The sequence below is a fragment of the Heptranchias perlo genome, chromosome 11, assembly GCF_035084215.1.
Source record: "Heptranchias perlo isolate sHepPer1 chromosome 11, sHepPer1.hap1, whole genome shotgun sequence".
Classification (NCBI taxonomy): domain Eukaryota; kingdom Metazoa; phylum Chordata; class Chondrichthyes; order Hexanchiformes; family Hexanchidae; genus Heptranchias; species Heptranchias perlo.
The window spans coordinates 56,896,106-56,918,887 of record NC_090335.1 but is presented as its reverse complement, the minus strand read 5'-3'; the positions used below and the strand labels follow the sequence as shown (position 1 = coordinate 56,918,887).

The following is a 22,782-nucleotide window of genomic DNA, read 5'->3' as shown; positions in this document are numbered from 1 at the left end:
CATGGTCACAAGGGGTATGAATGTTGACAGAACCAAATTATGCTTCCATAAATAGTTGTAACAAATCACTGGAATATTTGGTGTAAGGACTGTTTGGTATATGGTTCTCTTGTACGACAATGGGGAACAGGCAATGTGCTGATGTTGAGACTCAGGATTAGGGTGTGAGAAGCCTATTTTGATGGGCTGGTACTTCCAAATAATATTTCTCTATTCACCTGTGAATGTGAGCCAAATGAGCCTGTCTCTCAGCCTTCCAGCAGCTGTGGCACTGTATCTGCTTCCTGTCCTTCATGGGCTGGCTCTACAGAATCAGCAGTGTCGTCATGGGACTCTCTGGCATCCTCTGGGGCTGAATTCTTATTCTTGTCTTCATGCGTGTTTCATTGTTGCGCTCTTCTGCAGTACTGGTAGTCCTGTGAAGAGACTTTATGAACCATGGTAGTGGTGGGTATACCCAGGAGGTGTGGTCTGGGTTAAAATCGCTCTTCTGTGTCTACTGGCATATTATCAACAGTTTTTGTGGAACGACCTAAAGAAACAACCATGATTGTGCACTCAAATGCATAAACAGAACTCCGCTTATCAGCCTCTGACTGCCAGTGAAAATTTTACTGACTGAAAAGAGCTGACAGTGCAATCAGCTCTTTTCAATGGTAAAAATAGAGTAACGGTACTAGAGGTCATCTTAGTTTCAAACTTTAAAGAAAAGTTAATTTAAAGTGGGCTTTGCAGAAGTGGCATTTATAGTTACACTGGTGCAAAGTTAAATCAATGCAAGTCCACTTCTTGGATGTAGTCTTACTACCAGTGATACCAAAAAAGTTACACTGATGCCAGCATATGAAAACTCATGGCACATCACGAACGCTAAAGATGTGGTATAAAGACAGGGTAAATGATACACCCATTTGAAAATTTCAACCTGAACATGAAAAATAATAGTATTTCTGAATTAGATTGTGTTTAAAATACAGTATATACTTATTCAAATGCAGAGACAAGAAAATTGCTGGAAGTGTGTTACAAAGCTTGTGTTGACACACTTGAGTGGTTTAACGACATAAATGGAACTCCAAAGGTTTGTTTACGACACTGAACCCGAGTGTTCTGTTACACCTTTGAACCTTACATAATTTCAAAATTACGACATGAAATTATCAAAGAGTATGAAAAGAAATAAAGTATTCTACAGACATATAAATAACAAAAGGAAAATTATGAGCCACTAAGGGATGTGCAAGGTAAACTAACAGGTAATGACAATGAAATGGCTGATGTATTGAATAGTTTGTCTCAGTTTTTACCAGGGAGACTAACAAGATGGACATGACACTAGCAGAAGAGATCAAAGAAGATATCAAGATATTTAAGATAGAAAAGAGGGAGATAATTGATAAATGAGACGAATTCAGTAAAATTATCCATATATTTCTCATATCTATTTTTGAGATGTAGCCAATCCCTTTAAATTTGGTTACTGCATGCAGAGACATGCATTTCGTGTTTCTTATTTGCCAACTTGTTTTCCACATACCAGAGAGGGTACACATTGCTGTTTGGTATACAAATATCTTTTGGCCTCCCTATCTCTGTAACTCCTCCAGCCCTACAACCCTCCGGATTGGATTTGTCCACAAAAAGCAGGACAAATCCAACCCGGCCAATTACCGCCCCATCAGTCTACTCTCAATCATCAGCAAAGTGATGGAAGGTGTCGTCGACAGTGCTATCAAGCGGCACTTACTCACCAATAACCTGCTCACCGATGCTCAGTTTGGGTTCCGCCAGGACCACTCGGCTCCAGACCTCATTGCAGCCTTGGTTCAAACATGGACAAAAGAGCTGAGTTCCAGAGGTGAGGTGAGAGTGACTGCCCTTGACATCAAGGCAGCATTTGACCGAGTGTGGCACCAAGGAGCCCTCATAAAATTGAAGTCAATGGGAATCAGGGGGAAAACTCTCCAGTGGCTGGAGTCATTCCTAGCACAAAGGAAGATGGTAGTAGTTTTTGGAGGCCAATCATCTCAGCCCCAGGACATTGCTGCAGGAGTTCCTCAGGGCAGTGTCCTAGGCCCAACCATCTTCAGCTGCTTCATCAATGACCTTCCCTCCATCGTAAGGTCAGAAACGGGGATGTTCGCTGACGATTGCACAGTGTTCGGTTCCATTTGCAACCCCTCAGATAATGAAGCAGTCCGTGCCCGCATGCAGCAAGAACTGGAAAAAATCCAGGCTTGGGTTGATAAGTGGCAAGTAACATTCGCACCAGACAAGTGGCAGGCAATGACCATCTCCAATAAGAGAGAGTATAACCACCTCCCCTTGACATTCAACGGCATTACCATCGCCGAAACCCCCACCATCAACATCCTGGGGGTCACCGTTGACCAGAAACTTAACGGGACCAGCCACATAAAAACTGTGGCTACAAGAGCAGGTCAAAGTCTGGTTATTCTGTGGCGAATAACTCACCTCCTGACTCCCCAAAGGCTTTCCATCATCTACATGGCACAAGTCAGGAGTGTGATGGAATACTCTCCACTTGCCTCGATGAGTGCAGCTCCAACAACACTCAAGAAGCTCAATACTATCCAGGACAAAGCAGCCCGCTTGATTGGCACGCCATCCACCACCCTAAACATTCACTCCCTTCACCATCGGCACACTGTGGCTGCAGTGTGTACCATCCACAGGATGCACTGCAGCAACTCGCCAAGGCTTCTTCAACAGCACCTCCCAAACCCGCGACCTCTACCACCTAGAAGGACAAGGGCAGCAGGCACATGAGAACAACACCACCTGCACGTTCCCCTCCAAGTCACATACCATCCCAACTTGGAAATATATCGCCATTCCTTCATTGTCGCTGGGTCAAAATCCTGGAACTCCCTACCTAACAGCATTGTGGGAGAACCTTCACCACATGGACTGCAGCGATTCAAGAAGGCGGCTCACCACCACCTTCTCAAGGGCAATTAGGGATGGGCAATATATGCTGGCCTTACCAGCAACGCCCACATCCCATGAACCAATAAAAAAAATGATCTCTGCGCCCTTCCAATTCTGGCCTCTTTCATCACTCCACCAATGGTGGCTGTGCCTTCAGCTGCCTAGACCCTATGCTTTGGAATTCCCTCCATAAACTTCTCAGATTCTCTACCTCTCCTTTAAGATGCTCCTTAAAACCTACCTCATTGACCAAGCTTTTGGTCACCTCTCCTAATATCTCCTTATATGGCTTGGTGTCAAATCTTGTTTGATAACGCTCCTGTGATGCTCCTTGGCACGTTTTACTGCATTAAAGGCGCTACATGAATGCAAGTACTTCTTCTTGTTGTTAACAAAGAAGGTAGAAACCGCTTCATGCAGATTACTTGCATCATCCTGAAAACAATCAAATGGAGGTAAAGAGCTTGGTAGCACATGCAAATAATAGTCCATTTAAAAAATTTTTTTTCCCTCAGCTGGTGTTTTTTACAGCAGACCATTTGGACAAACTTTGAAGGATAAAATACACATTAGCACAAAAAGACCTGACTCTGCACCCCTTTCTCCACTTGCCTGGATGAGTGCAGCTCCAACAACACTCAAGAAGCTCAATACTATCCAGGACAAAGCAGCCCGCTTGATTGGCACCCCTTCCACCACCCTTAACATTCACTCCCTTCACCATCGGCACACTGTGGCTGCAGTGTGTACCATCCACAGGATGCACTGCAGCAACTCGCCAAGGCTTCTTCGACAGCACCTCCCAAACCCGCGACCTCTACCACCTAGAAGGACAAGGGCAGCAGGTACATGAGAACAACACCACCTGCACGTTCCCCTCCAAGTCACACACCATCCCAACTTGGAAATATATCGCCATTCCTTCATTGTCGCTGGGTCCACCACTTGCATAGCACATGCTATCTCCTTAGTATGTGGCGGCTTGTCAACCAAAATCGACCTGCTCAGCCCACAAGATGGTTTTCTTGTCTAAACCCCCACCCCGCCCACTGCTAGTTTGGTGCAGTTCCCAAATTGTTTGATACCATGGTTGATTGTTGTTTGCATGCCCTGTTTAGAATTACACAAATTGGGCTATTAATGGTATTGGCTGCGTACCATTTAACACAAGTAGCTATAATGGCAATAAAGCTATTATAGGTCCTGATTATTTTGCTTTTCAGACATGCTCAGATTTCTAAAGGCTATTTCTCAAAATTTTTACTGACTATTTTGGGAGCCGTTTTTGTCTATAGCAGTGAAATTCTGTGATGTAAATACAAGGAACAGCAAATGTACTACTTTCGTATACCAGGTAAGTGTACCCAAGTATTTTGGAAATGGAGAAAACTCTTTCCTTTAAACATTCTGTTGAATAAGAGTGGAATTTATAACTCAGCTATCAGATTCAAAAGCCAAAATCTTTAAACACATTTCCCCTTTTCAATACTTGTATTTTCTTAATTTTTAGATCCTTCCGTAAAACCACCATCTGCTAACCCACAAGCGTGTTACTGCCAAAACAATGGAACCTGTGAGAATGAAATCTGCATTTGTTCAGATGATTGGAAAGGAGATCATTGCGAGATTGGTTTGTATATCTGATCTTTTCTATGTAATTGTAGACAATTACTCATATTTTGATTAAAATTGCATTGAGGTTGCTGTTGGGGCAGTTAGTAATTATACAATAACAAGTGTAATTTGATGACATGGTAATGAATTATAATAATTTTCTAAAATATGTCAGTGACTAGGTTTGCTTTTGTACCATCCTAAGAGAATTTCATTTGATTTCTTTGCAGCAAATTTCTGTGAAAGGAGTGAGTACAATTCCTCTAAGGGACTTTTTACATTCAATCGAATTTTAGTGGGCCAGTATGGCTACTCTTTCGAAGAGTGTGAGCCATACACTTTAAATGGTATGTTAGTCCCTTGTTTGTGGTGTTCACAGATAGTTTTGTCTAATATCTTAGATTAGTAACAACAGTTACTTTAGATACAAGTTTCTTTATCATTATATATTTTGCATAAAATAAAATCCACATAATTTGGACTTTATTGCATGAAAATATCAGGTTCTCATCTGTCACATGTCTAACATGTTAACATACCTCTGTTGTTCATATCAACACCTCATCACCCGAGTAGTTAACCCACATGCTGTATAACCCACATATACAGCACTAGTCATTTTGCATATCTGGAATCAAGGGGATAAAGTGAAATTCAACTAATGGGTGGTTATGTACAGCCATATATGGGGCTCTTCATTGATTATGACTTGCAATGACTGGTGGCTTAGCCACTCACATATACTAGCCCCAAAGCCAACAAGAGAGTACATATATATCTCAAAACATTTGTCAGTATTTTTATGATCTTTGAGATTTTTGTGAAAAATTACATTATAGTAAAGTTTATAGGTTGTAATATAAAAACAGTCACGCATACACAATCTAATATATTATATTAAAGTGATTCCAGAATTCCAAACTATGACAAATAAGCACTATTTTCCATATTGTCATATGATCATGTTTTTCCCTGCCAGGCAGCACCTCGGTGTTAAAAGTTGCAATACATTGATGAATTACTAACTCTTTGTTCAAATTCCATTTATATCTCAACAGCAAATATTTCAAAAGCAACACGTCTGTGTACTGAGAAGAATGGAATTATCAGTCTACAAAATGTCACATTAATAGACTGCAATGAAAATTTAAAGAATCTTATAGAGAAGGTAATATTTTATGTCTGAACCCCTAGTTAATAGCCAGTTGAGCCAAAGCAAAGGAGGAACAGAAGCAAAAATAAGAAGACTTAAGTAAAAAGAAACAATGATACTTAATTGACACACTTAAAGCCAAAAATTGAAAGGGTATTATTTTCCCTTAACTGGAGGACAATTTAATGCAGTAGTAAGTATACAGAATTGTTGGCTTCATCGTTGATATAAGATACTTTAATATATAGTTCCCAGAAAATGTAGAAAACTCTCTAGAATAAATAAAAAATCTACGTAAGTTCACACAGTAACTGTGACTGAGGTTTCTCCAAAAAAGAACAATAGCATATCTCTTTTAGATTTGTTAAGAAAGAAGGAACATACATTTAAATAGCACCTTTCACATCCTCAGGACATCCCAAAGCACTTCACGTCAACAAATTATTTTAAAATGTAGATATCATTGCTATGTAGGCAGAAATATCAGCCAAATTCTGCATAGCATAGTCCCACAAACTGCAATGAGATATTAACCAGTTAATCTGTTGTTTTGGTGGTGTTGATTGATGGCTAAGTGTTGTACAGGACACTGGGACAACTCCCCTGCTCATCGTTGCATGGTGTCCTGGGATCTCTTATGCCCAATTGAAAAGACAGAAGCACTCCCTCAATGCTGCACTGATGTGTCAACCTACGTTATGTGCTCAAGTTCCTGGAGTGGAACTTGTATCTATAATTTAGAGGTGAGAGCGCTATCACTGAGCCAAGCTAATACATAAAATGTCAGAGCCTACCTTTAAAAAAGACCCTTCAACTGGACACCAATGAAACCAAACCAGTGTCATAAAGAGACATATGAATCCAGGCAACACTCATTAATATCAGTTTTTAATTTTTCTTATCTGTATTTAACTATTTGCTTCATGTGAATTGTTGAGATCGTCTATAAGTATTTGTATTAATGTTAGCTTTGTCCCATCGACAGTTAATGAAACATATTACTGAAGACGAATTGTTGAAAATTGCAACCGCTGCTCAGTTCCTGACCTCAGAACCACATGAACTGACTCCAGAGAACATCAACTTTGCTGCTCAAATGGTGCAGCGCATTCTGAATCAGTCAGATATATTGGACTCATTTGAGGTGAGTAACAATTACTGTTCTATTTCACACTGAAATGAAATGCTAGAGAACAGCCTAAGTTTTTAGATTAAGTCATAAGTCACTTCTTGTCAAATATGATATTCAAGCTTTGCCTGAACAATCCATTCTAAAGTTCATTTTAATTGCAGCAGTTATTTTTTTTAAATGATTTGATTAACCTGATCTCTGTAACATTCAACGGACAACCAATTTTTTTGTGTCGGTATTTAGAAAAGTTTCCTTGTTTGCTTTATTTTTTTATAAATCCCCTTTTCTCTGTCTGCCTGGGCTAATGTTTGCAACCAAGGTGAGTGCATGGCCTCCTCTCATGGTCCCTGTAGCTGGCAGCCAAGAGGTCCAAGAGATGACTTTTCTCTCTGATATTGATTCTCCATCACAATCTGCTCGGTACCTCCCTGCATGAAGCAGCTGAGATCAAGAACAAATTGGTGTGGGCCTGGAACCTGCAACTATCTCTGCTTCATGTTAGTGCACTAAAAGAGCACCAATTTTAAAACAGAATTCCAACCACCTATACTAAATATTTAGTACAGCATCCCAGAAGTGTATATTTGATATAGAATATCATTTTCACCTGACGAAGGAGAAAGCCTCCGAAAGCTTATGATTTTCAAATAAAACAGTTGGACTATAACCTGGTGTTGTAAGATTCCTTACATTTGACATAGAATATGATAGCTTTATAAAGTTGCTAAAATCATGAATTCTGCTGCTTGAGAACATATTTTAATTACTTCTCCATATGTTTATTTTACTGTGTATGTGTTAATTAAACCTGGGACTTTTCTGGTCCAAATAGGTAAATGCACTGTTTGGTGTGGTAGTGCACTGTTTGATGTTGAGGTAACTTTGCTGCAGTGCATCCTGCAGATTGTACATACTGCTGTTAATGAGGGAGGGGATAGGTATTGAGTCCAGTAGTAAGGGCACCAATCAAGCAAACTGCTCTGTTCTGGACGATGTTAAGATACCTGGTATTTGTTTTGCTTTGCAATGGTTATTAGTGACTACATAACTGCTTTTTGGTTTATGATTTGCAGGCTGCTTTCCTGGCAATTACTACAATCAGTCAACTTCTCAATGTTAATGAAACAGCATTTGATCCCACAAATAATGAGATCTTTAATGTTATACAGAGGTGAGATAATGTTTGTACTCTAAGTTATATGATTCTGCATCCAATTCCTGGTAGTATGTCTGTGTCTGATTGTTCCAATGTAGTGGTGTCTACAACTTCTCCTTTTCAGTGTGGTGGAACAAGAATCCATGTTCTCTACCAATATGGTGCTCATATGCAAGTTCATTATTATTTATTAATGGCACACCCATATAAACACCCCATTTATAATATGCCCCCTTTCTAACACACATATTGAATGGTTCCACAAGACAAAAATGCTAAGTATGTTACTTTTCTGGCAACTGTGGTTTTCACAGGCTGATGATCATATTGTAAGTCAAATTTTAACAAAACAACAATTTTCCTCAAAGTTCTAACTGATCCAATAGCAAATAAAGTACCAGCATGAAGTTTAAAATGTCACATTTGGCTTTGACTGTGTATTTATTCAGAGCATAAATTACCTCAGGTATGTAAGAAAAGTTGTGGTCTAGAGTTTCCTCTGCATTTGTGCCCAAAGAGGCATGTAATCTGGACGCAAACTAATTACATGGCTTAAACGATTGAGAACTTTTGGGTGTTAGTAAATTACATACGTAACTATCATATGCCCAAGTCTCCTCGATCTTTTCTGTACATCCATCAAACTCTTAACCCGAATGATTCTCTGCTTACAAAACTGGCCACGTCCCCAACTCTCAAATGCAAGTATGCTCCAATTACGCTTATTCGGGGGTCTATTAATATTAAGATCAGGTTTTCAAGCGCAGCAGGAAAGAAAGTCATTCTCCTGGTTGCAATTTTTAGAGTGTTTTTAAAAATGTATTCTCACTGAAACCCGCTCTGTATGTTCTGTTTCTTTGAATGGATTTTTATGGCATAACTCATTAAAAATTAGAAAGCTTCCCGTTTTGGTCACTGCATACAGTTTTGGTCTCCATACTTAAGAAAAGACATACTTGCTCTCAAGGCAGTACAAAGAAGGTTCACTCGGTTAATCCCGGGGATGAGGGGGCGGACATATGAGGAGAGGTTGAGTAGATTGGGACTCTACTCATTGGAGTTCAGAAGAATGAGAGGCGATCTTATTGAAACATATAAGATTGTGAAGGGGCTTGATCGGGTGGATGCGGTAAGGATGTTCCCAAGGATGGGTGAAACTAGAACTAGGGGGCATAATCTTAGAATAAGGGGCTGCTCTTTCAAAACTGAGATGAGGAGAAACTTCTTCGCTCAGAGGGTAGTAGGTCTGTGGAATTTGCTGCCCCAGGAAGCTGTGGAAGCTACATCATTAAATAAATTAAAAACAGAAATAGACAGTTTCCTAGAAGTAAAGGGAATTAGGGGTTACGGGGAGCGGGCAGGAAATTGAACATGATGCTGAGTTCAGATCGGTCAAGGCCCTGTGGGTGGCGGAGCGGGCCCAGGGGCTGAGTTGCCGGGTCCTGCTCCTACTTCTTGTGTTCTTTAGATTTGAGGTTAGGATCAGATCAGCCATGATCTTATTGAATGGCGGAGCAGGCTCGAGGGGCCGATTGGCCTACTCCTGCTCCTATTTCTTATGTTCTTAAAACACAAGCGTAAGTGGTTTTTGACATAACTGACTTATGTTTAAAATTTCCTGATCTTTTGCGCTGATATAACTAGCAGAAACTCAGCCCCATGGTGTGGGTTCCACTTTCCTTGGATTCCAATTGCTTACGCTGATTTTCACCCATTTCTGCCCATTTTAAATTTGGGCATATTTTGGCAGGATACTTGGGTGTAACTTGACAGTGGCAAAATGGGCATGACATTGTGTGCATTTTCGGGTCCAACTTCCGGGTTGCGCCCAAGGAGGAAGCTGCAGTCCTCTATGTGTATTTGTATATGTCTGTGCATGTGTGCATACATAGAAGGCACTTACTTTGCACTTAATTCTAGTCTGACAGAAATTTTGGGAGACGTCCTCACAGATTCAGAAATTGATTTCAGCCAGGTGGTCCAGCCCAATCTTGCAGTTTCATCCATTATGTTAGAGAGTGGCACGACGCATGGAATTATGCTTTCTGTATTAAAAGGTACTACTTTATTTTACCTTATTTTCCACCTGTCTTTATTTACACATGTAAGGACAGTGGTTTGTGATATGATCTACTGTCTGCTTCTTGTGGGAAATAGAAATAGTTTGCTGTAAAAGGAAGTTGAGCTGTCCCCCTTTGCTCCAGCCTACACAAACTACAACTCATCCAGAAGTCCTCTGCCCACATCCTATTCAGTACTAAGTCCTGTTCATCCATCACTGCAATCCTTTCAGCCCTTGAAGGTCTGCCTTTCGATCTCTCCTGCCACAGTAACAGATGATCTGTCAGTTGGGTTATGAGAATTTTCTTAACAGAAACACATACAGTGTTGCCGGGTTTCTCAACAGGACTGCACTGGGTTGACATGTGCCTCCTGCTCCTCCCACAGAAAAGAGAGAAACTGCTTTCCTTTCTGCAATTCTTTGCTGAAGGAGAGCAGGGTTGCTGGCAGCAAGAAGTGCATGCTAACCTAAAGCAAAAGCAAAATACTGCAGATGCTGGAAATCTGAAATAAGAACAGAAAATGCTGGAAAGACTCAGCAGATCAAGTAGCATCTGTGGAGAGAGAAACAGAGTCAACGTTTCAGGTCGATGACCTTTCATCAGAACTGGGGTTAACTCTGTTTCTCTCTGCAGATGCATGCTAACCTATTGCACTCTTGCTGAGAAAGCTGTCAGCGCAGTCTGTGATTTTTAACAAAATTCTCTCAAGCCAATGGGCAGATCAGCCATTTTTCCATGTGGGCTTTTCAGGGATGAGTGATTGTCATTAATAGAGCTCACCTCCCCTCGCTGTGGCTCTGTGCTGGGACACGTGCAGGAAGGAAGTGGGCCCATTTTCAAGCAACTGACTGACCCAAGTTCACAAAGACTGAGCCAGCACTCCTGTCCCCAACAGATTGCATCCCCACAAAAGACCATCAACCAGGAGTTCCAGAATACAGCAGCACCTCTAGCTTCCCTACACTAGTTGCAGTGGCCACTGACGCTGCTGCTCCTAAACCACTCATCTACTTGAGTCCCCATGCTACAGCCTCTAAACTGATGCTGTATATTCTACCTGCCTGTCTGAGTCCCCACGCAAGTCTTGATGTTGCTGCCTGTAAATCATCCATTTGCATGAGTTCCAATAATGCTCTACCTCCCCGTCCACTGCTGCAGAGACAAACAGGACAGAAGTAAATCCAGAAGTGTAAAAGATGTAAGACAGAGAAGTAAAAGAGCGGAGATTGAGAGAGAGAGAGAAATCAAAGGAGAGGGCGAGGTATAAGTGAAGGAGAAAGGGAGAGTGAGAAGTGAGAAGTTCGAAAGTGAAGGAAGAGAAAGAGGTTGAGCATGAGAGAAACAGAAGTGAAATAGGAGGGAGACAGAAATAGAGATGGGCAGAAGTAAAGAGGAAGAGAGAGAGGGACAGAAGTGAAGGAGGAGTAAATGGCATGGTCCAAAGATTCCAAGAAATGCAAAATAGATTGGGAATTTTTACATAGTGTTTAGGTATGGCTTTGTCAGAATCAAAAATGATTTAATGGCTCACTCACTAGTTGTGTGACAAAGATCCAGGTCCACCACTGTAAAAGGTTGATACCCCTATCCCAGTGCATTGATTTCAAAGTCCTTGACCTCCTTTGTAAATCCCTTCGTGGCCTTGCTCCTCCTTACATCCTTCAGCTCTGCATCCCATCTCGAACCCTCCACATTTCTGAGTTTGGACTACTCCTTTCAAGCCCCCCTACTTTCCACGCCCCTTTGTCCCCCCTTTCTCCATAGCTGGCATTGATAGCTTTCAGATGTCATTCACTCTGGAATTCTCTGGAATGCCTTCACATTTCTCCCCCCCCCCACCCCACCCTTCAAAAATTTCTCATTACTTCTTAATGTCACCTAACCTAATCTTCTTATTTCTGCCCACTGTTTGATCAGCCCCTCTGTGAAATGCCTTAGGACATTTCACTATGTTAGAGGCACTATATAAATATAAGTTGTTGTTGTTTTGGAGAGTTCATCCAGGCCAATTTGTTGAGTAGCTTAGAGGTAACCCTCTGACCCATGGCGCACATGATCTGGGGTGGGCGATGCTAAGAATGGGTCAAAGAATAAATATCCTCTACAATACTCATCCTTTACTAAATTAAACACATTCACCTGAAAATACCTACCTCTGTCTATCTGTTGTAGTACTTGTAGTGCCACTGTGCACATGAAAGGAGGTCCTGGGAACTGGCCTAACCAGGAATCTGATAAGCTCCATCTTTCAAAAATAGAAAAAAAATAACAAAAATGTGTAAGAATGGATGGAAATACATGCATTTACTTTCAGGCCAATATCACTTTAATAAGGTGACATAATTAAGGAAAATAACTTTTCTGAAATAAAAAGTACAAACAGCTTAAGAACACACTAAAATCCTGTTCCACCAAGGTTACTGCTATAGATGTGTCCAGAAAAAAAAATTGAAAATGAACTAATTGTCATCTGGAAGTTTTCAGCTTTTACCGGGTGTCCAAATCAAGATGAGAATATTTCAAATCACTGATATGTCTGAAATGAGTATATTTCATACTGTGAATTGTGTCTATTACAGGATGTGATGATACTTTAGTCTCAAAACGAATTGAACTGAATACCAATGCCTCAAAGCTCTTACTAAATACAAATGCAGAAGTTCAAATGTTTGTCAATGTCTCCACAAGTAAGTACGAAGGTTCTTTGCTTTCTTCAGAGAAGCCATTTTAATAAACTTGTTTCTTTGAGGTCGAGATTTCTTTTGGTACTCCAAAGCTTTGAGGTTTCTAAAGTACAATTAGCATAACACTCCGTGTATTGGTCGCATGGTGTGACCATGATTTTTACAGCAGCTGACTAGTGAAATCCCTAAATCAGCCAGGTGCACAAGTCACTCCACTATGGTTCCATGTCATAATAGCCTGCAGGAAGGTGTGACGTATACACAGCATGTATTGGAGTTAATGGCCCTGAAAGGCCTGGGCTTTGGGTGTACTCCGGAACCTCGCTTATCACCCGTCCACCACTGTTGCCAAAGAAAAACTGAAGAAAGGAGGTGATGGGGGGATTGTGGCAGTGAGAAGGAGGAGGGTTGGTGAGCAGGTAAGAAATAACCACCTCACCACCTCCCATATAGTGCAAAAAGCAAAAGGCCTGATCTATTGCTCCGTCGAAGCTCCTTCCTAATTTCAGTGGAGATTATTTAGAGGGCTTCTGCTCCCTTTAATAGAAGTTCGGCCCATTCTTGGTGTTGCAGCACATGACTTACTGCCTTGCATGTGTAATTGACTTTGAACCAGGATTAGTCTAGCAGGCAGAAATACATAGAATTCACACATGGAAACAGGCAATTCGGTCCATCCAGTCTGTGTCAGCGTTTACCCTCCACGAGAGTAAATAATTCTAATCACATTTACCTGCCCTGTTCCCATATTGCTTCAACTCCTTTTGTTTCATCCACCTATCCAATCTAATCTTGAATGTTGACATAGTTTTTGCATCAACCACTAATCCTGGAAGTGAATTCTGCAGTCTCACAACTCTCTGTAAATCGTTGTTCCACCAAAAAAAGTCATCTTCGTATTTATATTTCTAGCATCCTAGTGACTCTGTGTTGTACCCTCTCTAAAGCCTCAATATCCTTCCTTTAGGGTTGTGTCCAATACTGCACACAATACTCTAATGGAAGTTTTGCCCCCAACTCATGCAATACTGCACCAAGGCAATATCTCACGAAGTTAAGGTTTTGTTTCAAGTTAGTTTTTGATAAGACTGTTTACTTTATGTAGATCAAACTCAAGACGGAAAATTGGGATTTATCCTGTATCAAAATGACAAGTTCTTTCAGTCCAAAGTCCACCATAGTATAAACAACCAGAGTCGACGAGTTATTTCTGGAAATATTGCAGAAGGAATTCTGAATGGTGTTGAACTACTTTTTAACCCAAAGGTAAGAGTAGCATTTTTTTTGAAACACATACCCACATTTCAACTGTACTTCCTGCATAACAGAAAAGAACAGCTGTCAGTGGAATTAATTCTAGGAGGCATGGCCATCTGAGGTTGCTGTTAACTAAGGAGTATTTATAATCTGATAATGAAGTAAGTAGTGTGCAGTAATAAATGCAAATGACTAATCAACAGAGTTGCTTTAAATCAGGAGCAAGCATTGTGGTCTTGAGATTTTCAACTTAACAGAGTGCTCCCTGGCTACTTAATGAAAGGAGGTAACTTATAATGCAAAGTGTAAGGGAGCAGAGTCTAGTCACTGACCCATAGGTTACGTTAGGCATCAATGTTGCATTAAGGTTCATAAGTACTGATATTTTTAACATATTCAATGGAAAAACAGACACTGGGATGAGGGAAACATGATCTAGGTTTTATGAATCATGAATGAATGGATTTGCAAAAGGGATCAAGATAACAGGATATGAAACTAAGGAAATCAAGAGCTAAGTTCACACTTAGAGTTTAATTTCATTTTTACAGAAACTACATTTGGTTTAGGCCATTATACTCAAACTAAATGTGATTCCTTCAGTAAGGGATTAGCCAGATACGGAATCCAAGCATATCCAAATTTCTGAGATCAAGATTCAGTCTGTCCATCCTCACACTCAGTTGTGTCAAACCTGCTCATCAATGCTCAGTTTGCGTTCTGCCAGATCACTTGGCTCCTCATTACAGCTTTGCTCCAAACATGGACACAAGAGCTAAATTTCAGAGACGACGCGAGAGTGACTGCCCTTGCCATCAAGGCAGCATTCGACTAAGCGTGGCTCCAAGGAGCTCTAGTAAAACTGAAGTCAATGAGTATCAAGGGGAAAACTCTCCAGTGGCTGGAGTCATACCTGGCACAAAAGAGGATGGTTGTGGACAATCATGTCAGCCCCAGGACACTACTGCATGAGTTCCTCAGGGCCCCAACAATCTTCAGCTGCTTCATCAATCACCTTCCTTCGGTCATAAGATCAGAAGTGGAGCTGTTTGCTGATGATTACATAGTTCAGTTCCACTCATAATTCCTCAGATAATGAAGTAGTCCATGCCTGCATGCAGCAAGACCTGGACAACATCCTGCCTGGGTTGATAAGTGCAAGTAAAAGTTTTGTTACTCCCTGCAGCTCCTTTACAAGGGATGCCATTTAAAAAAGTTTACATTTAAAAAAGAATCAGAGCTCAATCTTTGGTGGTCCAGGCCACAAACTTGGTGATCTTATACCAGATTCCAGTAAAGGGCAAAGGTTCAAGAATTCTTGACAAAAGGAGTCCCCAGCGCCCCCCTCCCCCCAACTTACGACAAAGCCCATATATGGGGCAGGAAAAATTCCGCCCCCCCCCCCAACCCCCACAAGGCCATCCCAAATTTTTGGCGCTATCAAGATTCTGGCATATGCAGGTCGTGGCCTAGCTTCTGGCCATTCTGGCATACTCCTGCTGAAGTTATAATGGGAGTATGCTGAAATGGCTACAGATTTTCAGCCCCTTCTCTTTTGCTAGTTTCACGCTCTTTAATTCTGTTAATGTTTTTCACTGCCTCACCGAGATGATCTTCAAACATCCTCCATCAATTTTTATCTATTCCCAGCTTTTCAATGAGATCTGTTCAGATATTCCATCCATTATGTCTCTTCTTTTCCCCCGCCCTTTTGTTTTTTTTGCAATTCCATTAAATAACTCACTTATTTTCCAGTTTTCAGTTTTCAGGAATGGCCTACATCCAAAATGTTAACCTGTCGTTTATAGATGCTGATGGACCTGCAGTGCAATTCCAGCATTTTCTGCTTTTTATTTAAAAAAAAACAGATGTTGTCTTTCAATAAGTTGACCCTTTCTCAGTTTTCCAGCATAGTGTATGTGGTTTTAAATTATTGTTTGATTTTGGTAATGTAGTGAAGAAAAATCCTGGTAGTAATGAAAATATTAGTATTGACCATAGAATAAACCAGATTATGAGTATAATATCATGGGAGTACAATCACTGCAAGAATTGCATGAAGAAGGCCTACCAACACCTTCTCAGGGCAACTAAAGGTGGACAATAAATGTGACTTTGCCCGCATGCCCACATGCCGAGAAGAAATAAAGATTAAACCTCTCTAAGACATCATAATGTCAAATTGATATTTTCATAGGTTTACGTTATACACAGGAATGACAAAATGAATGGCAAATAATTAATTTGATACGATTTGTCTTAATAAATCAATTTATTTATGTTTTTATTCAGTACAACTCTGCAGAGTATTTCATTCATGACCATGCCTGTGTGTTTTGGGACTATGATGTGGATGATTGGAATACAGCAGGCTGTTCAAAGAGCACAGATAAGTTTGGACACTTGAGATGTCAATGCAATCACACCACTAATTTTGCAGTGTTGATGGTAAGACAAAAAATATAATACAATCAGCAGCTTTAATATTACATTTTTGCGTGCTTTTCAGCAGTTTTTCACTCCAGGGATTTCTGTTTTTGTGTAAACTCCTTCAGCAAACCTGCCTATGCTCTAAGTCAATAGGTCAACGGTTTGCCATGAGGAATGGACTACAATGTCAAAATTTCCTCACTCACCATGAAGAACGCCTTCTTAAATTGGTAAACTTATCACAGCTGTGACAGGTAAATGTGAGAGTGAGAGATTCCTGGAGTTCACTTTATTCAACTACAGGCCAGTGTCCCTACTGCTAATTGTATGCAAGCAAAAGTAATTGTAACATCTCAACCTCAACAACGTACTATCTCACTGGAAATTTGGATTCAGGGCATACTGGCTTGTAACACTCTCATTTTCATGGCCCAGAAAGTAGTGATTTTCCGGACGCCCAGTGCAGTTAGTGTTACAAATTGGGTAGCCAGGTGGTGAAGGATAGAATACTAGAGCCTGGTCTTCAGTTGCTTCCAAGCCTTTATTCACAGAGCTCCACATTTACACGCACTACACCCTAGATAAGCTCTCATATATGGATACAACAGCACTTCAATTGATACACACCACCTGAATACAATTAACACTAATTGACATAAATCACATGGATACAATTAACAGTTAGAATAGTAGCCCTTGACATTTCTAGAGCATTCAGTAGGGTACATCTTCCCAGCTTCATTAAGAAGTTCGTGTCTTGAAGCATGTATAGTGAACTATTGAAGGAAATATGCAATTGTCTCAAAAATGTGAAGACTGGGTTGTGATGAATGGACGTTCATTTTTTTTATCACATCTATACATAAATTCATTAGGATAATAGTAGTTGGCTCCACTATTTCTGATCTTCATCAATACCATGATGAATGTCATCTAAAGTGACATTGCTCTCTTTGCTGATAATGGCAACATAAAGCAGTAAACTCCTTGTCTGAAAGACAAGAGTTAACCAAACAAGCAGATATAAATAGAATTTGACAGTGAACAGCTGTACACTGTAAGAGTTGCAAATTCTCTTCAGTTACAAAACTTGTTGATCCTTGGCTTCTTACAGCTCCTTGGATTGGTAATTAAACTTGACCTAGATGGAGCAAGTAACTGATGATGATTGAAAATATTTAAAGTTTGAGAATGCTCAAGAAAGATTAGCCCTTCCTATCTCTGAGCACATCTCTTACAAATTTATTTCCAAATTCTTTCAGTAGCAATGTGCAAGCCTCCGCCACTCCCATATTTGAGCAAAACTTTACCTTACAACAAAATACCCTCAAACTCACTATGAGCAATGCCGCAGGAGATTGGCTAGTCTTAATGAAAAGTTATACAAAAATGTATCTTAAAGTTTCAGATAGACACCCACTTGCTCAAACACAATATTGTTTGCAAAACTGCATTTTAATTAATCCTTTATTTTTATTATGATAGAGCTTCAGACAGAATTACACCTACACTGAACCACTAGACATTGTGTCATATGTTGGATGTGGGTTTTCGATAGCTGGGTTAACCATCACTATTGTATTTCAAATTATCACCAGGTAAGAACTTAAAATAATGTTAACAGTGCCAAATGGATTAGTATAGTAAGAAATTCAAGCTGCTTCATTATACTCTGTCCAAGTCCCATTCACCCATCACCCCTGTGCTCCCAGTCCGGCAACGCCTCGATTTTAAAATTCTCATCCTTGTTTTCAAATCCCTCCCTATCTCTGTAACCTCCTCCAGCCCTACAACCCTCTGGCCTTTTGTGCATCCCCGATTTACTTTGCTGTACCATTGGCGGCCGTGCCTTCAGCTGCCTAGGCCCTAAGCTCTGGAATTCCCTCCCTAAACCTTTCCGCCTCTCTACCTCTCTTTCTCTTCCTTTAAGATGATCCTTAAAGCCTACCTCTTTGACCAGCTTTTGGTCACCTGTCCTATCTCTTTATGTTGCTCAGTGTCAAAATTTATTTGATAACGCTCCTGTGAAGCGCCTTTGGACATTTTGCTGCATTAAAGGCACTATATAAATGCAGGTTGTTGTTGTTGTATACACATTAGGGAAGGTGTCATTTTTCAACTTTGCATCTAAAGACAGATGCCACATCTCAGGTATTGTCTCTGGGGCCGGCTAGGTGGATCCAAATAGTCTTTTCCAATCCTGTACATTACTATGCTCCAATAGGTCAGATGAAATGCAAAGTTCCCTCTACAGTGCATCAAGATTTTATCTCAACTTGAATTCAGATAAGCACAGTCCTTACACTGCCACAATTTTAAGTCCAGGCAGGTGGGTGGCAGGGTGAGTTAGAAACTCACCCGCTGAGGTGGCAGAAAACAGGCCCAGAGTATTATAACTCCAAGGCCTCACTGATATACCACTGGTCCATTTCCTGCTGCAGTGGCTTCCCATTTAGGCCAGAGTAAAAATTGTAGATGGCGTCATTGGACCCCAAATTACATATTTAAAGAAGGACCTTGCCTGATTTAGGCAGCAGGCTTAGCCACCCATCCAGAAAATTGGAAAATCCAGGTTCCATCCAGGCAGGTAAATAACCCAGAGCATTTTAACAGCCCCCCCTATCTGGGTGGTGAGGGTTAAAATTGCCTCCACTCTGTATACTCATAGTTTATGTGAGCAAGTTTGCTGAATCAGTGCTAGAATGTAGAGAATTTTATGGTAATTTATATAATGTAGGCTAATATGTATTAGAAGCTGTAGACTTCTCAGATTCATTTCATGAGGCTTGAAGATGTCAGGGAGAAGAGGTGGTCATTCCATTTTGGTATTCTGGATTTGAAGCCAGGTCATGTGGGTGAAAGCACAGTTTTCTAACACACTGTGCCACTCTGTCCCTATATAAAATAAATTATACCATAGAAGATAATTTGTTAATTTAGTTCTACAATATCTTGTATTATATTTGCATAATATTTTCACAATCATATTTATCTTGATTGAAGTCAAAATTGAGAGAATAACAATGTTTATATGAATTAAGAAGTCCATTTTCCTACTCGTCAAGAACAGTTATATCATGTTACATCTCACAGAAGAAAATGCTACAACTATAACCGTATAGGTTGGCCCTTACAATTTATATGAACCATTTCACCAGCTAGTTGTGACAAGAAGAAGCTCACATTGCCACGATATTATTCAGTATTACTTTTTTTCTGTTAGTTAAATAAATTTTAAAACTTGTGTTAGGGTAAAACTGTGTCTTTCATAAAGTATTTTCTCCCTTTCCACTTTTGAGTCACCTTGAATCATGAATTATTTCCAGCCAAGAATTTGTGGCTGATTTGAAACTGGTTGCTAGAAAGAGCATAACAGAATTTTGGTGACTCTAACTCTCCCATTGGTCTTTCCTCCCTCTCTGTGGGAAAGTGCCTGACTTCCACGTGCCATCTTTTCATAGCAGCAGTACAGTTGAGGTCAGGAACTCAGTGTGTGGCGGATCACAGCTGCAAACCTGTAATACACCAATTCAGAATGTAGCAAGGCTCCAATGCACAGCATCAACTCCAATACTTATTTGCTTTTTCTTTTTTGGGTGAATTTTCTCGTCAGCGAGGTATCAGGAAGGCAATGGAATACCTTTCCAATTTTTGGCATACGGCATCAGCAACATGCTTTCAGCTCAAACATAACTAAAATTTCTGATGATTTAGAATTGGTTTCATTAGCAGAATATCACATTTTATTATTTAAGCAAAACCTTAAAAAGAATTCGCAAGAAGAAGAATGTATTAAAGATATCTGGAGTGAGACCATTTCCAACTTAATTATATATTTATATGAGTATTCCAATGCTCTCCTGGGCCGGCCCTCTCACCTTCCACCCTCCGTAAACTTGAGCACATCCAAAACTCTGCTACCCGTATCCTAAATTGCACCAAGTCCCGTTCACCCATCACCCCTGTGCTCGCTGACCGACGTTGGCTCCTGGACCGCCAAAATATTGATTTTAAAATTCTCATCCTTGTGTTTAAATCCCTCTATGGCCTCTCCCCTCCCTATCTCTGTCATCTCCTCCAGCCCTACAACCCTCCAAGTACTCTGCGCTCCTCCAATTTTTGCCTCTTGCGTATCCCCGATTTTCATCGCTCCATCATTGGTGGTTGTGCCTTTAGCTGCCTAGGCCCTTAGCTCTGGAATTCCTTCCCTAAACCTCTCCACCTCTATACCTCTCTCTCCTTCTTTATCACTCCTTAAAACCTACTTCTTTAACCAAGCTGTTGACCACTTTTTTTTTATTCGATCATGGGATGTGGGCGTCGCTGGCAAGGCCAGCATTTATTGCCCATCGCTAATTGCCCTTGAGAAGGTGGTGGTGAGCCGCCTTCTTGAACCAATGCAGTCCGTGTGGTGAAGGTTCTCCCACAGTGCTGTTAGGTAGGGAGTTCCGGGATTTTGACCCAGCGACGATGAAGGAACGGCGATATATTTCCAAGTCGGGATGATGTGTGACTTGGAGGGGAACGTGCAAGTGGTGTTGTTTCCATGTGCCTGCTGCCCTTGTCCTTCTAGGTACTGGAGGTTGTGGGTTTGAGAGGTGCTGTCGAAGAAGCCTGGGCGACTTGTCCTAATATCTGTTTATGTGGCTTGGTGTCAAATTTTGCCTGATAATACTCCGGTGAAGCGCCTTGGGACATTTTTAATAAGTTAAAGGCGCTATATAAAAGCAAGTTATTGTTGTTGTTTATGCATGTGAAAGGGTTTATGTCTGATTAGCAGGACAGAAGAGAGGACAATAATAGCACAAGGGTACCTTAGGTGGGCTGGGAAACTTTGCTGTGAAAGCACAACAGAAATGAATGAGGAAGATCTGTAGATAAATCTTTTTCGAAATGGAATTTGCTGTTGTTAGATTTGTTCTTGAATGGGAAAGGCTGAACTGCTGTATTTTCTATGCAGATCATAGTCTGTCTTCTAAGTAAAATCAAAACTCTATCTAATGAAGAATTTCTCTACAGGGAAGCACGTAAGACCTCACTTACCTGGGTAACTGTGAGTCTCTGCACATCGATGTTCATGGTTAATTTGATCTTCATCTCTGGGATAAACAACCCCAATGCCCTGAATGAAAAAAGTGCGGCAAACAATACGGAAAACATCATTCTACATTCTGACCGGTCCAATCCACCAGAGGTGTACTTGTGCACTGCTGCCACTGCCATTCTTCATTATTTCTTAATGGCTACATTCACCTGGTCAGCACTGTATGGTGCACAGATGTATGTTCTTCTAGTTCATGTATTCAAACCACTACCACGGCACTTCTTAATATGGATTTCAGTGATTGGATGGGGTAAGAGATCAGTTAACTTTAAGCAATCATTCCTTTCTAATATTTTCCAATACAAAGTGAAACTCTGATTTATCATTTATGGGATGGTTAGTTTTTTTTCACTGTTGCGCAATGTATAGGTGCAAGAGCAGGGAAGAAGTGTCTTTGGCTTCAGCACTGGCATTATTCCTTTCACATTTTTAATAATAACTCAGAAACTACACTTGGATGTTCTATTTGTTGTGCTAATAGGAATGAAATATGATATACTGAAGGAAGCATAATTTGCAGATTAATGAAGCATGATTTAGCTAATTTCCATAAAATGACAATTGATACACATATCTAATTTGCATAGGCAGATTATGAATAATGATACACCTAATTCACATGCATAACATAATAAAGTGTTGCATACCTAATTTACAAATCCAGAATAAAAAAGTTATAAAACAGATTGTCCACATATAACTCAAATGTCATAAAAAACTAATACAAAGACAAAATTCCAAAATATTATTTTGCTATCCCTTTTCAGGGTGGTGGAGAATAGGATTTTGAACAGCTGCTAAGGGTTTTCAATTATGATTGGTGTCAGGAGATAAAAGAAAGAAAGACAGGCATTATATAGTGATTTTCACGACCTCAGGACATCCCAAAATCAATTAAGTACTTTTGAAATGTAGTCACTGTTGTAATGTAGGAAACGCAGCAACCAATTTGTAAACAGCAAGGTCCCACAAACAGCAATGAAATAAATGACCAGTAAATCCATGTTGGTTGAGGGATAAATGTTGGCCAGGGGACTCCCCTGCTCTTCTTTGAAAAGTGCTGTGGGATCTTTTCAAGATCTGAGATGGCAGATGAGGCCTCGGTTTAACATCTCATCCAAAAGGCAGCACCTGCGTTTTGGGGTAATTACGGCGTAAGAGCGGTGTTGCGCCGTTTTTTCCAAGAAAATTCGTGCATAACTGATTTACGCTGGTTTTACACTGAAACATCGCTATA

The 22,782-nt window shown here is 40.5% G+C and overlaps 1 protein-coding gene across 3 annotated transcripts in view; it reads left to right on the top strand.

The window, feature by feature from the left end:
* adgrg7.1 (adhesion G protein-coupled receptor G7, tandem duplicate 1) overlaps window positions 1–22,782 on the top strand; it is a 33,664-nt gene that overhangs the window by 3,237 nt on the left and 7,645 nt on the right. For 2 of the 3 annotated variants that reach the window (XM_067993107.1, XM_067993104.1), the window contains exons 2-12: window positions 4,463–4,582; window positions 4,797–4,913; window positions 5,625–5,734; window positions 6,705–6,863; window positions 7,925–8,022; window positions 9,928–10,064; window positions 12,650–12,757; window positions 13,860–14,020; window positions 16,304–16,459; window positions 17,927–18,039; window positions 21,461–21,795. In XM_067993107.1, the coding sequence (XP_067849208.1) occupies window positions 4,463–4,582; window positions 4,797–4,913; window positions 5,625–5,734; window positions 6,705–6,863; window positions 7,925–8,022; window positions 9,928–10,064; window positions 12,650–12,757; window positions 13,860–14,020; window positions 16,304–16,459; window positions 17,927–18,039; window positions 21,461–21,795 (1,614 nt within the window). Of the gene's footprint in view, window positions 1–4,269; window positions 4,307–4,462; window positions 4,583–4,796; window positions 4,914–5,624; window positions 5,735–6,704; window positions 6,864–7,924; window positions 8,023–9,927; window positions 10,065–12,649; window positions 12,758–13,859; window positions 14,021–16,303; window positions 16,460–17,926; window positions 18,040–21,460; window positions 21,796–22,782 lie in introns of those variants that run through there. The other variant, XM_067993106.1, reaches the window with a different exon arrangement.